Source organism: Mixophyes fleayi, chromosome 6, assembly GCF_038048845.1.
Source record: "Mixophyes fleayi isolate aMixFle1 chromosome 6, aMixFle1.hap1, whole genome shotgun sequence".
NCBI classification, from domain to species: domain Eukaryota; kingdom Metazoa; phylum Chordata; class Amphibia; order Anura; family Limnodynastidae; genus Mixophyes; species Mixophyes fleayi.
In genome coordinates this window covers 2,954,996-2,972,440 of record NC_134407.1, presented here as the reverse complement: position 1 = coordinate 2,972,440, position 17,445 = coordinate 2,954,996, and the positions used below count along the sequence as shown (strand labels likewise).

Sequence of the window (17,445 nt, the reverse complement as noted above, 5' to 3'; positions counted from 1 at the left end):
TAATCACAGGATAAACGACCGGTAGGGCAAATATTGCATTAGTTTGTCTGCTCTCATGATCATGTTTTATCGTTCCAAAGCACATTGTGTCCGTTGATTTGAATTTATAACTGGACTAAAAATCTCTGTAAACGATGGAACGATGTTGGGCAAATCCTGCAGTGTGTACAGTGTAGGAGATCTCCATAGAGTTTACAGAGTTAAGACCTTTTCAGCAGATGGTTATGACAGATGAAGCACAGATCTGAAGGTAAGTTGTGTAAAACGTGTGTAGTGTGTACACATGAATGGGCTGCTGATCGGGACTGTCAGTCATCGGTAAAATCATTAACAATATCACAATGGGAGAAATTTTCTGTAGTGTGTACTCTTTAAATGCAGAAACTGTAGGGATTTCATACAGCAGTATATAGAGATCACAGATCAGTATAAAGCAGTATATAGAGATCACAGATCAGATACAGCAGTATATAGGATATCACAGGTCAGTATACAGCAGTATATAGAGATCACAGATCAGATACAGCAGTATATAGAGATCAGGATGTATCGGTAAATAACGGTGAATTGCAGCAGCTCTACCTCTCCTTTCAATGCTGTCAATTTTCTTTTTACTTTGTTGAAACAATGTTGCAGCTTCTCTGCAAAACAATTAACCCTCTGTGATAATTTTTAAAGGGTGATTTTATTCAATCAGGAGGATGCAAAAAATGTGAATAATAACAATTTAAACCCACCTTATCATCAATATGAGTTCATACCTCCAGCTCCTGTGGTATTTACAGCTGACCAATCAAACGGAGTTGGTCATTTTGTGGGCTAAACCATGACGCAGCCTATCAATCCAATAGGAAATATTATCATCATCATCTATTTATTTATATAGCGCCACTAATTCCGCAGCGCTATACAGAGAACTCACTCACATCAGTCCCTGCCCCATTGGAGCTTACAATCTAAAACCCCTAACATACACATAGACAGACCGAGAGAGACTAAGAGCAATTTTAATAGCAGCCAATTAACTTACTAATATCATCATCATCATCTAATTATATAGCGCCACTAATTCCGCAGCTCTGTACAGAGAACTCATTCACATCAGTCCCTGCCCCATTGGAGCTTACAGTCTAAATTCCCTAATATAGACACACACTCACACACACAGACAGAGAGGGAGACAGACAGAGAGGGAGAGACTAGGGTCAATTTTTGATAGCAGCCAATTAACCTACCAGTATGTTTTGGTAGTGTGGGAGGAAACCGGAGCACCCGGATGAAACCCACGAAAACACAGGGAGAACATACAAACGCAACACAGATAAGGCCATGGTCGGGAATCGAACTCATGACCCCAGTGCTGTGAGGCAGAAGTGCTAACCACTGAGCCACCATGCTATTATGAACACTGAGACACTTTTTGCCTCATGCCTCAGTGATCATGCAGGGAAATGAATGCTGATTATTGGTTTAGCCTGGGCTAGGCGCAGGTATTTAGGGAATCAGTACCTACCTTGCAGGCTCTGGTACACGCTCCAGTATATCCTCAGACAGTTCTTCTCTTTCTTCATCCCCCGCTTACAGCGGCAGTTGTACAGCGACTTCTGTTTCAGCGCCTCGGTGGCGTTCTTGCACTCGTCCTTGGCCTCCAGCCCAGTGACTTTGCTGAAGTTGGTCTCTTTGCCAGCCACACACTGGCGGAGAGTCCTGTACTTTGTGCTACATTCCTGGTCTTTCAGGCACTGCTCATTGGCTCTCACACAGTCCAGCTTGTCCCCAGCTGGCGGCCGCCTCACCTCCGCAGACAGAAAGGAGTCTGGAGAAAGAAACATTGGGTGATTTTAGTACCACTGGTATTGTCATATATGCTGACATATTACACAGCAATGTACACTGATCAAATAACATACAATGACATGAAAAAGGAGGTAAAGATGGCACTGGACACATGAGCTTACAATCTAAGAGGTGTGGGGGACACATGATATATATGATAACTGCATTGTACTATGCACTGCCTTACGAAGTTCTGGGTAAATATCAGTGTATGCATCAGTCTTGTATGTTTCGCCTTTTACATAAATAAAGTGAAATTGTCATGGGAAATAATGTATCGCTTCGCTTCCAATTAATATCTATAATAGTTACCGCAACAATAACAAATTGTATCCTAGCTTTTCTCCCAATGTTACTCTGAAACAATAAAACAAGCATGTAATGGGCACATATGGAATATATATATATATATATATATTTGGCAACATTTGACTCAGCATTGGTGTAGGATGTAGATGCAGCAAGTACACAGAACGACTGGACACCACTTTAATAAAGCAAAACCCTAAATCTAATGACTGCTTTTGAATTGAATGATCTAATTGATAAACAAATATTTCACTGAAGGACTTGTACAGACACCGAATGATTTACATATCACATGCTAAATATTTTGTGCATGTACAAACACGACAACACCCCCGCTCAGAGAGTGATACAATTGTTTACAAGTAGCAGGCAATGATCAGAGTTACTATAATTATTATATTACTAATCACACTGTATTGTTATATATTGTCTGTGCTGCACTTGTAGAGGTAACTGCATCTCATGTGTGACAAGTTTAGCGATGAGACAAGAGGTTTTTGTGGATGTTCATGTTGAATATTGTTACATTATTACGTTGTTACATTAAGGCCACTTGAAAAGACACTTCTAACCTACAACTGAGTCATTGGAGAGGATGTGGTGGGATACCAGGAAAATTAGGAAGTCGACACCCCAAAAATCTCCCTAACCAACCGGCCGATGTCTTCACTGAGCTCCGGAGACATCTGTCACACATTTGTACTACACTATCTCTGTCCATTCTTTGGACTATCTATAATAGTGAACAATGTGCAAATAGATCTCACATTATTCTGGAATTACAGAAAGGATGACCCACACGCTGCCCCTATAGAGGCATCGGGTAAACTACACTGGTCTAGAGCTCCCTCTAGCTGCAGAATTAGGAATCTATTGTTACATATATTATATCTGTTTTACTGCAAACACTACAATGGAAACAAAGCTTCCTAAACGGTGAAGAATTCCTGGGTATCTCCTCACACCGTAGATGGTGCAGTTGGAAAACAAGAGCTGTTAATTACAGCACTGGCTAATGAAGATGAAAGGGCTCAGTGATTGATAGTTCTGAGTCTCAGGAGATTTTTCAGCAGCTGAGATCCTTCAGTTCCTTGGACTGTTGTGTCTGAATACAGAGGCACTTTCCTGGTCCTGTCTTCATATATGGTGGGAGACGTCTTGTTATACTAACTTACTCCATCGATATATCAGCTGCTGTGTCTATAATCATAGGGTTCAGACACTCATACTGGAATGGACCTTCTGTCTTCTAGTCAGTGGTGGAACTACCATTGGTGCCATGTACTGGGGCCCATGGAGATAATGGGGCCCCTGCAAGGCAGATGTAGAGGGTCGGGGGCCCCGGTTCCCTCCTCCCCGCCACTGCTCACTAGTTCTGCCTATGCCTCTAGTGTTACTGAAACACTGAGCAAATAGTCTCTAGGATAGACTGCAGTATGCCCAGGAAGATAACACTGTGTCCTGGAGTATTTTTCGGTTGTATGCAGGGAAAAAAAAGAGGGTCATATATTGGCTGGAATTCTGACCAATGGGAAATCATCTCCCACTGCTGTTCTGAAGCTGTCCTGGCAGGTAGACACATGGATTAGTCTCCTACATCCGTATAATCCAAAGATGAACATTCCCAAAGTCGGGTTTACCAATTGTGCCCTCCATCTTTTTAGAGACATGTTTACCTATGGTGCTCTAAATCTTCCTAGACACTGGTTTGTCAATGGTGACTGCCATCTTCCCATAGACTCATCTACCTATGAAGCCCACCATCTTCCCTTAGACTTTTTTTTTTACAAATAATGCCAACCGTTTCTCCATAGACTCATTCACCAATAGTGTTCTCTGTTTCCTCAGAGACGTAATTTCCAATGGTGCTCTCTATACTCTGAAAACTTCAATACTGTTCATATTCCCAAGACACATCCTGATTTTGGAATATATAAGCAAGTAAGTGGAGCCTGCTCTTAGGGTGCATATATGCAGACACACAAACTAAGCAGAAATATACGCACATAATATGACAATTCTTTATTGGCCTCCCCAGCAGTGTCTGTGGGTTATCAGACATTGCACAGAAATGTATTGTAGGTCTGCCCAGACTGAATAGAGGATGAGAGCTTCCTAGTAAACCTCTCAAACCCATCAATGTATTTTACAAATTCTGGGAGCACCATGGTGTTTACCTGCCATGTATATACATTTCATTTCAGATCCTGACATATAAAATCCATATAATATGATATATTTTTCTGTGTATCACATACAGTTTGTAAATCGCCTATCAGATTGACCCTAGTCTCTGTGTGTGTGTATGTGTTAGGGAATTTAGACTGTAAGCTCCAATGGTGCAGGGACTGATGTGAGTTCTCTGTACAGCGCTGCCGAAATAGTGGCGCTACATAAATAGCTGATGATGAAATGGTTACAGATACATGTATCCATATATATATACACTATGTATAACAATCAGAAAGCAGCAGATGTGACTGACAGTGACCCCTGCAGGTTAATGATGTATTTACATGTGTATCCTCTGTGTAGATATCACATAAACTTGTCTACAGTATGGCAGGCTATGGCAGGCTGGGCTGAGGGGCAGGGGGCATCTGCCCCCATGGGCCGGTCTCATAGTGGGCTACCTTGGGCTGGGTCGCTGGGCCACCTGCATTGCTTTCCTTTAAAATAGCTGCTGAATAGAGTCTAGCGCTCCAGCTAAAATGTTCTTGCCCTCCCCTGCCCTCGTGGTATAATGTGTGTATGGGACAGAGCTGGGTTTAAAAAGAAGTACAGATATTTATTGTACTTATTTAAGTGACAAATATCACTTTATTCAGTATTCGATTCATCATCAGAGAAATTACTAATTCAGGCCGAAGTCATCTACTTCTGTATTTACACGCAGATGCTCACTGGTTACATTGCGCCCCTGGGGTGAATAGAACGCGCTCAGGGTCTACGTGCACCGCGATACACGGAACAACCCCTAGGTGCAGTCCGACGTGAAGGTAACAATATATCTTCACTATTCTAAATATTTAATTTTGCATAACAAGTCCTATGCGTGCTTCCAGTAGTATTGCAGTTATACATTATATAAACATACTTATTTCTGTATCAATCAAAGTCCTGTTTGTAAATGCTGTGGCCCCACGCAGCTCAGTGCAACAAACATTGGTGCTAAATAAAGCAGATGTCGCTGTTTGTCGGTAGGTTCCTAAATAATGCGAAGATCAGTTTGGGGTAATAAGACTGCAATGCTGGGTTCACCCATCAACATGTGAAGAACTCCGGATCTCTACCAATCACATGTAGAGCACCCCCGGATCTCTACCAATCAATATGTGAAGAACCCCGGATCTCTACCCATCACACGTAGAGCACCCCCGGATCTCTACCGATCACATGTAGAGCACCCCCGGATCTCTACCCATCAACATGTAGAGCACCCCAGGATCTCTACCCATCACATGTAGAGCACCCCCTGATCTCCATCTAAAGGTACTGCCTCCATTATCCTCAGCAGAAGGAACTTGTGAAGTTATGTGGGACATAACATATAGTTCACAGATCATGTGTATATGTGTGTATGTATATATATATATATATATATATATATATATATATATATATATATATATATATATATTTATTATATAAATAGATGAAGTTTATGATACAAAAAGTACCTCCAGAAAAGTTAGGTATGACGCTGTGCACATTGTAGTTGGCCCTGACTCCTGGCCATTATCCAGACTACGGTCTGTATCTCACTCCCGTATTGAGTAGGGCTCAGTAACGGGGAGCGGGCAGTCTGCGTCCTGCTGGGGACATCCCAGTCAGTATTATCTATATGTTTTCTACAGCCCCATGCTGGGTTTGCTGTGGGGTCTGAACCCTAGGAAGTCCTAACTACCCCCCCATACAACGCTTATTCCAGTCACAATCACAAGTCAGACCCAATAAGCCAGTGAGGCAGATCTGTATAATGTCACATCATGTAGGACTTGTACCCGTAATACAATAACTCCATGTATTACAGACACCGTGACAGCTATATAATACAGCACTGGTCACACTATCCTCTAATAACCCAGTAACAGTATCCCCCAAGTAGCCATGCACCAGATACGCATAGTACTCTATTACTAGCCAAACGGAACCCCAAAATACCTCATTACTGGTCAGGTATTACCCCCGAACACACTGAGTACCACAATACTCTACAGAAAATACACTGCCCCCTCCTAACACACCTGTACCTCCAGAATACTCCGGTACTATTCTCCCCATCACTACAATACTCTTTATTTACACACACAATGAACACATATGTGATGAATGAACATGTTCTATGTGAAAAAGTTCTATTCATTCTTCTACAGAGTCTGGAGCATATCATCCATATATACACACAGTGTATAATATATACACTGGATATACCCCCAGCTGTCCGGGCTGAGTCTATACAGGGATATTCTGTAATCTGTCTCTGTCCGGGCTCAGTCTATACAGGGATATTCTGTAATCTGTAATTTTCCGGGCTCAGTCTATACAGGGATATTCTGTAACCAGTCACTGTCCGGGCTCAGTCTATACAGGGATATTCTGGAATCTGTCACTGCCCGAGCTCAGTCTATACAGGGATATTCTGTATCCTGGCACTGTCCGGGCAGAGTCTATACAGGGATCTTCTGTAACCAGTCACTGTCCGGGATCAGTCTATACAGGGATATTCTGTAATCTGTCTCTGTCCGGGCTCAGTCTATACAGGGGCATCCTGTATCCTGGCACTGTCCGGTCTGAGTCTATACAGGGATATTCTGTAATCTGTCTCTGTCCGGGCTCAGTCTATACATGGATATTCTGTAATCTGCCACTGTCCGGGATCAGTCTATACAGGAATATTCTGTAATCTGTCTCTGTCCGGGATCAGTCTATACAGGGATATTCTGTAATCTGTCACTGACCGGGCTCAGTCTATACAGGGACATCCTGTATCCTGGCACTGTCCGGGCTGAGTCTATACAGGAATATTCTGTAATCTGTCAATGTCCGGGATCAGTCTATACAGGGATATTCTGTAATCTGTCACTGACCGGGCTAAATCTATACAGGGGCATCCTGTATCCTGGCACTGTCCGGGCTGAGTCTATACAGGAATATTCTGTAATCCGTCTCTGTCCGGGCTCAGTCTATACAGGGGCATCCTGTATCCTGGCACTGTCCAGGCTGAGTCTATACAGGAAAATTCTGTAATCTGTCAATGTCCGGGCTCAGTCTATACAGGGATATTCTGTATCCTGGCACTGTCCGGGCAGAGTCTATACAGGGATATTCTGTAACCAGTCACTGTCCGGGATCAGTCTATACAGGGATATTCTGTAATCTGTCTCTGTCCGGGCTCAGTCTATACAGGGATATTCTGTAATCTGTCTCTGTCCGGGCTCAGTCTATACAGGGATATTCTGTAACCAGTCACTGTCCGGGATCAGTCTATACAGGGATATTCTGTAATCTGTCTCTGTCCGGGATCAGTCTATACAGGGTCATCCTGTATCCTGGCACGCACAAAGCTGTAGGACCAGGGCACTTACCCATCAGAGGCAGCACGAAGTACAAGGTGATATAGAACATTGTGTATCCGGCTCAGTTACAGCTCCAGGAACGGGTTACAGCGCCGCTCAGCAGGTAGGTGTCCCGGGGGTAACACCATCCACATCCCACAAGTTCACATCCATAGAGAGAGGAGCCAGATCCAGAGAGCCCAGACAGGGGCCCGGGGCCAGTGAGGTGGGTGACCAGATCCAGAGCCTACTGCAAACTCTCCACAAGCCAAATATCCAAATAAACCCGAATCCAGAAGCCAAATTCCAGCGCTAGAGCCGCACAAGTCAGGAGAAGCTGCCGTCACTGATCCCAGTCAGGGAGTGTGATCACCCACAGCCTCATGTGAGGAGCCCCGGACACAGGGGGAGGAGACAGGAGGGGAGGGGGCAGCGCAGGTTGGGGGACGGGTGTGAGTCCAGGGCGCAGGGGAGGGGGAGGCAGAGGTTTGGTGGGGGTGTGAGACCCTGGAAAAAAGAGATGGGTGGGGGGGATTATAAGATTGGGGTGTGTAACCCCTGACCAAAGAGTTCACTGGGAGTCATGAATAGGGTAAATCCCAGAAAAAGGGACACAGCAGAGTCACAAGTTTGGGTTGTTTGATCTCTGGGCTCAGTACTATTGGGGGGAATGAGAATTAAAGACGGACAGAATGGGATAGAGACAGGTGGACGGAAGAGGGGGAACAGTTTTGTACATATTACTTCTCCTATCGCGGATTTGGAGTGTAGTCTGGGGTAATGGGGAGCTATAGTATTAGGGTACAGTATGCGGAATTCTGTAGAATATGTAGAACATTATTTATGAGCCTGCCCTCAGTCCTAGAGTGTATTTACCAGGTAGGGGGTATGTTACAGCCCCCCTATAATAGATCAATGCTGTCAGCAGCACCCCGGAGCAGAGGGGTGTGAGTCCCAGTAAATCACTCTTCCCAGCTCCCCTGGTGTGAGTGTCAGTGAGTGAGTAATTGCCCCTGGCACAGATGAAAGGGAGGGTGGGGTGATTGGCAGCCATCCTGGTTAATCAGTATTTGTTGTAGTCTCTGATCAGTGCAGCCAGGAGAGCAGCTGGCCAGCAGGGAAAGGGTTATAGTGAATGCCTGCAGCTCCCAGTACAGCACTGATTATACTGGGAGGCGGCACACTGCTCTCTCTCTGGCTGGCTGGCATAGTATTTATTAGACTTACACTCTATGGCATCACCAGAGAATTCAACTAAACACTGTATGAGCGACACTAGCAACGCCTGGACAGCAGTGACTCTCTAACTTGACAGATAGCGGGTCAATAAAGCCGCAATGGTGACCGACAGGTTGGTAGTGGATGCGGAGTGTGACATGATTACCAGTTTGTGCAGGTACATAAGAAGTACCGAGGAATCATTCAGCTGTGTCAGCCGGACTGGTCAGTAAACGGTCTTGTCCTCCTTAACACTACAACTACCAAGAAACACAATGTCCCATTATCAGAAGATGCTCTATGCTCTGTGTTGTGTAAGGTCTGTAGCTGTGGGATAGGTCCAAACCTTGCTGCACAGGGAAAGTTTTATATAGAAAATGATTAAGTAATATTTATTATTTGGGAACTTTGGCAAGAAAATTCTGATACCTGCTGGTCTACAGTTTGTATGCAGAAGTTTATTGATTCACCATGTACACAGACATTAGGAGAATAAAGCAGGGATCATTTATTGCAACTAAAAAAGGATTCAGTAAACAATGTAACCAATAAGCTTATGGTCTAAATATTGCTGCCCATTATTGCGATTTACACCATTTATAAATAGTACAAGAATTTGTGATTACTAAATATTATTAGTGTTAGTATTATAATTATTAATATTGATATTACTGTTATTATTTTTGTTACATTTACTGATATTATTAGTTTGCTAGTAATAATTAATACAATATAAAAAAATTCTCTGCAGAACTATGAAAAACAGGCAGATAATTCCAGCACTATTGATAGCTCGTTCCTCCTCCAAAATGCTGTCACTTATCGCCCCACAAGGCCAGTCTACCAATATATTGAGCCCTTGGCTGCCTGAATCTCTCACTGCCTATCCACTGATCTAACCTCTCTTTTCTAGTTGATCTCAACTTCCCCATCAACAACCTTACTGACACTGCCGTATCTAATAATATTTCACTTACTCTTTTGGTCTCTCCCATTTAATGTCACCTCTCCCCTATTGAGATGGACAATCCCTGGAACTCATTTTCTCCCTTTTCTGCTACAGGTCAATCTTTTCCAGTTTGACCATCAACCCTTCAACCTTCTTTCTGTCTGACCCTCCCTGCCTATCACCGAAAATCTGTGCACTCATCATCATCAACATTTATTTATATAGCGCCAACATTTTCCGTAGCGCTTTACAATTGGGAGTGCACTCATAGAAACAACTAAACAACACTGACCCAATCCTCTTCTCAGCGTCACTTATACCTTCATATTAGCACCGTTCTGAACTGATGCAACGGTCACTTTCTATATCCCTCACTGAAGCCGTAGACGAGGAAACTCCAGCCACAACCTATCCTCTCTGGCCATCCAAACCCCGGCACACTAAACAGACCCTGCAAATGTGCTCACCCACTGCTGAGTGCCAATGGAGAAATTCTCACTCCCAACGCTGGCTTCCTCTGCTACAAGTCTAACCAGTCTTCCCTTTATTGCCAAGTAGACATACTATATGTCTATAAAATCCAACCAGTTGGCTTCTCTACCCACCTCTACCAGCCTCCCCTTCTTCCCTCACTGCTCAGAACGTTTTCACCTATTTCAAAGGCAAAATCAACACCATCCTCCAAGAAATCTCCTTTCACCAGAACTAGCGCCACCCACCCACCTTCTTCTCCACTCCCCTGTCCAACTTCAGTTCTTTGTCAGCCGTTATTAAGGATGATGTCTTCACATTCATACTCTTCCTCTTCAACCTGGGGTCTAGTAAACACCATTCGCTTCCAACTGCTGTCCCTCTCATCCAATGCCTGCAGTTATCTCATCTGTATAACCAGTCCATGTTCACTGGCACTTTGGTCTCCAAACACGCACTCATCTCTCCTGTCCTCAAGAAACCACCTGTCTATCAGAACACTCTCTCCAACTACCACTCGTTTTTTTCTACTTACATTTGCTTCCACACTACTTTAAAGGCTTTTGGACACGTGGCTATCTCACATTCTCTTCTCTCCTCCCTCCATGAACCTCTGCCATTGGGCTTCCAAGCTCTACACTCCACTGAGAATGCCATCAACGATTTACTCACAGCAAAGTCTAAGAATCACTTCTCTCTATTCAACCTCCTTGACCTCTCTGATGCTCTCGATACAGTCAACCACCCTCTTCTCGTAACACCAATCACTTTCTTGACCTTCAAACCTTCCTAAATGCTCCTTCAGTGTCTCTAAGTTTGGTAGATCATCCCCTCCACACCCTCTATCTGTTGGGGTCCTTCAAGACTCTGTTCTCTGCCCTATATTTATTTCTCTTTATACCTCTTCTCTCAGTGAACTAATACGACCCTTCATCCACTACTACCACCTCTATACAGATCACACCAAATATTAACTCTCCTCCCATTACCTTTCTCTTTTCTTATCCTTATATATGTCTGACTGTCTCTCAACCATCTCCATTTGGATGTCCCAATGTTATCAACATGTCCAAAATTGAGCACATATTCTTTCCCAGTAACTGTTCCTCTGCCCCCTCTCTAGTTTCATTTACCATTGAACAACACCATGCTCTGCCCAATCCCCTGTCAGCTGCCTGTGTCATCTTGACTCTGCCCTCAGCTTCACTACACACATACAGTCCTTACTATGTCCTTTTGCCTCCTCCTTCAAAACATTGCTGGAATATGCCCCTTTATTACTCTTGACATTACCAAAACCCTTACTCATTCTCAGATTATTTCTTGCTTTCACTACTGCTACCTCCTCCTCCAAGGCCTTCCTCTCATCCATCTTACCCCATTGCAATTTGTCCTAAGTGAAGAGGCAAGACGAATTGTCCTCCTTTCCTGCTCCACATACATAGTAACATTCTGCAAATCCCTCCAATGACTTCCCATAACCTCCAGAAAACAATTCCAGCTACTCACCCTTACCTTCAGACCCTCACCAACACCTCTCCTCATACATCTCTGACCTCACCACAAAATACTCACCCTCACACCTTCTTAGAGCATCTTCTGACATGGGTGTCGCCTCCTGATTACGATTCAGGTGCTGTTCCCCACTTATGTAGCATCCTGCTCTGATTGACCAGACTTCTGCTTTTCAGGCACTCACTGAAAATGACCTCTTCATTATACCTTATATTAAACAGAGCTGATACTCCACTATCGGGGTACTACCAGATACTGTCCCAAACTCCACTGTGTCCCCTAGCACCTATGCTCTCAGCATTTCATCTGCCTCTGGACTAAGCTCTCACAAGTAGGGTCCCCTCTGCCCTCTGTCATGTGCAATTCCTTCGACAGCCTCATATGTATTTGTTCTGCTTTTATGTATAATTTGTTTTTTGCATTATTTGTTATACCAACTGTCCAGCACTACAGAATTTGTGGCGACTTACAAATAAACAATGATGATGATGAGATTGTTATGGTCACCTGTAGAGAAACAGAATGAAAAACGGACAAGATGCAGCACAAGCTGGCGTTGTATACGGAAGAGCAGAAGTTTGCACAGGCTGATGGGGGTTGTTCAGAATGAGGCTGTTCCTTGAAAAGTATATAAGAGTATATGCACCAAATGGACCTAGTTTTCTGCAGCAGTGGAAAAACAAGATTTCATTATCAAAATAATAAAAATGGATGGAAAGGGGACACTTTCAGAGGTGTTCCTTGCTGAGGGTGGTACAGCAGTTTTCAAGCTGCAAAAGAACTTTTGCATCAGTTCCGTGTTGATGGAGATCAGATCTCATCGTATAAGCTTAATATGTCACGTCCATGTGCACTTTTTACCAAAAAAGCTTCAAACCCACAAAAGAGCCATATGTAACAGTCCCGATGTCCCCGCACCCCTCTTTATAATTTAGGCCATAAATGAGGCAAGCTGAGCAATATCTTAGCTGAAAAATGGAAAAGCATGATGCAACAAAAGGGCTACAATGTGACAGTTCTGCATTTCAGCAGACTTTTCCACCTTCTTCCAGACGCTCTTATAGTTTGCAGAAGCCGCTCCCCACAGCGGGGAGTAGGTGCGCTCCTAAAAGAGTACTGGGAGGATGATCAATGCATCTTCCTGTGCACATCCGTAAGAGTTTCTCAATCCTAATCACCTCTGGAAACATGACTGCCCCCCAGATTATATCTTTATCCCACTGCGCACACATTGCATATTACAGCATAATGTATGAATGCCAATATACCAGTTATATATCATGCTTTAGCGGTCAACCATCAAAGTTACCAGGGAACATACTGATGGGCCCTGGCTTCAGTGGGATAAGGATAAATGGGAAATGTGATGTTATCTCTCTTTGATCACATATAACTATATTGTATGCTGTATATGATTACACATTTATAGTCGGTGGAATTAAGTAGCTCCATTGTTGCTCTGGAAACAGAAATTAAAGTCTAAAATGTGCGTACTGCATGAAATATATAATTTTCAAACCATGTTTACTGGCGGGCACTGCAATGCCGATTGTTTGGAGAATATTTCTCTTCAAGCAATGGCTCAAATGTGTGACCATATTTGCAGCACACGAGCCAAGTTATCTCCATCTGTCTTAATTGTGCTCTGTGCACACATTTGCAGGCCTAAGCAACATATGTTTCTGTCGCTGTTGTGGAACTACAAGTCCCATCATGGGTGCTAATCAGAGAACATGAAGAGTCTATACATGGAGAGCTATAGGCTCCCTACCTCTGCCAATGACAATTGTACATTTTTCTTCATGCTCCCAGTGTGAATAGTCTATAGTGTTCTGTGCAGTCCTGCACTGTGAGCCTCTTTGAGAGACCTAATAAAGAGATAGTATTGCCTGAGGCCAGAGCAGCCTCTATACAGATAACATTGCAGAGCTCATCTCAGGAGCAGGACAGAGATGAGGTTTACTCCATGTGAAATAAATGTCACTTAAATATATACATTTGTAGAACATGCATGGAGTGCTCACCACCACGTCAGTACACCCATATTTACTGAGAATGTACAGACACATGGCGTTATCATCTGTTATCTGTATGTCTGTGATCGTATCCTTCTGTGTAATAAGCTGGGAATGAGGACCTTTATCTGCCTCTCCTGCCCGCTCCCAGCACTGTGCGCTGGCAGCCAGCCGGCTCACGCAACTTCACATCTATAATAAATGGCACAAAGTGGTACGTCAACCCTTACTGGTGCAGGTCAGGGGGCATCTGGCTCGGCGATATTTTTTTGATCAACTGTGGCGATGACTGATAAGACTTAGGGTCCCATTTATTAATTAACGGGGTTTTACGCCATATATTATCATCTGTCATCGCAATGCAAGGGTCAAAACAATCTTGTGCACTCAGTGTGCACCAATAGAAGCTGCTTGGGTTCAGAGAATTACCAATCTCCGAAAAACAATATCTGACAAATACTAACTGAAGCTCTACACCCAATTAGTTAGAATAAATGCACATAAGAGATATCTATAGATGAAAATGTAGTCCTGTAGACATACATAACATAGGATACAAGCCAGGCAAGAAATTGTGGGTTTAACACATTTATGAGTTAACAACAAATAAATTAATGACATGCAGTACACTTCCCGTATCTAAATGTCAAAGTATCATTACCATGGGCAGAAGGGTACATGTGGTGAATCATCCTATGCCAAGCAGTAAATTATAAAATAATAACCTGTAAGGGTAAAAGTTAACTCAAATACAATTTCTTGCCTGGCATGTAACCTTCTATATTAATTATGTCTAAAAGACTACATGTCTACTAGACTACAATTAAATCTATAGATACCTCATATTTGCATTTATTCTAACTTATTGGGTGTAGCACAAGAGTTAGTGCTTGTCAGATCTGTCATCGTAATGACAGATGATTTTTCATAATCATTTATTAATAAATCATCCTTGGACAGCGCGCCTGATAGGCTATCTCAGCGATAGGGGCAGGCTAGACTGGGGGGGGGGGGGGGTAGGGGGCATCTGTTCCCCCGGGCTGGTCCCAAAGTGGCCTAACTTGGGCTGGGTCACTGAGCCATCTGCATTTTTTTCCTTTAAAATGTTCCTAATCAGCTGCCGAGTTGAGTCTTACCCCTTGGGCTAAAATTTGCCAGCACTCCCTGCCCGATGATGACTTTTCTTATCTTAAAACTCTGGTTACTGTTGCAAAAGTGGCTTTGTGATATTGACTGGAGGGGGAGCAGGTAAGCTGTGGTGAGGGATCTGAAGATATCCCATAGGATTTAATAACTAACACCATCTTCAGATTTCAGAACTTGATAAAATTACCCAGACCTTTTGTGGGGACTGTGGTTAATGTGGTAATTTGCCTAATGCAGGTGATATATCTGATATCTCCTGTGTTAGGCTTTTCAGCATGATTTAGGTTTTCATAAATAGACCCCTTATTTCCGTGATCGGGATTCTAATAATAAATAGATCTCTTAGTCACAAAAAGACACATTAAGTAACTAAAACATCACTGCGCACCTGCGGTACCCTGCTGTACCCTGCGGTACAATATACTATGTACTTAGTGAGTATTCCTACAGAACCTCATTGTACTTTACAGAGGGTGAACACTTATTATTATTATCTTTAACTTATAAGGCACCACAAAGGGTCTGCAGCGCCGTACATGACATATACAGAAAACAGAGACCCAAGACACAACATGATACAGAAAGAACAAAAATATATACACACACAGGTAACAAGGTAATGCAAATTAAATTATTTCTGGGATAATGAGTGAAAGTGATGGTAGAAATCAGCGAGAAGTAGGATGAAGCTAAAGAAAACAAGGCTAGCGAAGCCGGCCAAGAGGTACAGAGGGTGATAGAGTAGTAGAAGGAGCACATAAGGAGAGAGGGCCCTGCTCCTGAGAGCTTACATCCTAAAGGACAGCGGGAGACACAAATAGGATGGTACTAACTGGGGGAGAGAGCCAGGACACGGGAGTTAGGAGGACTGATAGACTTGAATAAAGAAATGAGTCTTAAGGGCACGCTTGAAGCCTTTGAGAGTAGATGCTAACCTGATGGAACGTGGAAGATCGTTCCACAGCAGGGGAGCAGCCCGGGCAAAGTCCTGAAGACGGGAGTGAGAGGAGGTGATCAGTGAGGCGGAGGTCACAGGCAGAGCGGAGGGGGCGGCTAGGAGTGTAGGTAGAGATGAGATTGAAGATGTAGGGAGGGGAGGATTGATTAAGAGCTTTAAAGGTGAGGGTGAGGAGTTTAAATTTAATTCTGTAGGGCATGGGGAGCCAATGTAGTGACTGTTGGAGGGAGACTGCAGAGATAGAGCGGCGGGAGAGAAAAATGAGGCAGCAACATTAAGGATAGACTTAAGAGGGTCAAGGTGAGAGTCAGGTAGGCCAGAGAGAAGGAGGTTACAGTAGTCAAGGCGAGAGATTACAATGCTGAAATTTGACGGTGACCGGAGAGAAGTGGGGGGATGGGAGAGGATGGTTGGGAGTCAGGATGCGAAGTAAAGACATAAAATTAACACCCGTGCGAACAAGGCCTTTTTAACTCCTTTTGTCTACATATCGGCTTGTAGAGAGGTACTAGGAATGCTGGGAGTGTAGAAATAAGTGAGAGGTTTAAGTCACCGAAACGTTACATGATTCTATGTCACTTGCTGCTTCAGTTGTATACCGGTACCAATCTGTCAATAAAATCTCAATACAAGTTGACAATTGATCGCAGAGTACAGGAGCCACCAGATACTCAAAATTACCTGCTCTCCTAAGTGGGGCAGCACGGGGGCACAGTGGTCAGCATTGCTGTATATCTGTGTGGAGAATGTATGTTCTCCGTGTGTGTGTGCGGCAGGGAATATACATTGTAAGTTCCTTTGGGGCAGAGAATAAATATTCTCTGTAAAGTGCTGTGTAATATATAGGAGCTATTTAAATAGCTGTTAATAAATAAACATATTGCTAAAATCATGCAGCAATCAGGAGATTTCCACTATTACTGAACTGTCACAGTTACGCTGCGATACTGGACAGTTTTACATGAAGTGCATGTTCCAGCGTCGGTGCACGTGTTGTATTATTGAATATTTGAATCGATTTACAATGACTCCTAAATAAACAGAGAAAAACAGATGCCGGACAGATGGTTTCAGAGACGGTCATTGTGAAGTCCCTCCCTTTCTTTGTTGTCATTCTTCACTCGGTTCTTAAAGTGATCTATGAATCATAGGCATGTTGCCAGCGGGAGTATAAATGTACACCAACATATCACCCGCTCAGTGTGGGCACAGAGTTAGGGTACAACTGTTCGGTGGGCTACAGAAAGTTACTTTAAAGGTTACTCTTTATGTTTTATTTTGTTTTTGCTATTTGGTCTGTACCAGCTGTATTTATTTCATTTAATTCATGGATTGTCGGGTAGTTAAAATGATCAGTGCTTCATTACTGATCTGGAATATATCGTTAAGTTGGGATAGAGCAACAGTAAATGTGTGTTTGTGACCACTTTGAGTATGAACCCTCCCTCTAATACAATAGTTGTGGTTACT

At 43.3% G+C, this 17,445-nt stretch overlaps 1 protein-coding gene across 1 annotated transcript in view; it reads right to left on the bottom strand.

Moving 5' to 3' along the window:
- GFRA1 (GDNF family receptor alpha 1) overlaps positions 1–8,091 on the bottom strand; it is a 108,411-nt gene extending 100,320 nt beyond the window's left edge. The window contains exons 1-2 of the mRNA XM_075215601.1: positions 7,734–8,091; positions 1,514–1,816 (exon numbers count right to left, since the gene is read on the bottom strand). Of these exons, the coding sequence (XP_075071702.1) occupies positions 1,514–1,816; positions 7,734–7,773 (343 nt within the window). The 5' untranslated portion in view covers positions 7,774–8,091. The remainder of the gene's footprint in view (positions 1–1,513; positions 1,817–7,733) is intronic.
- Between the last annotated feature and the right edge of the window lie 9,354 nt (positions 8,092–17,445).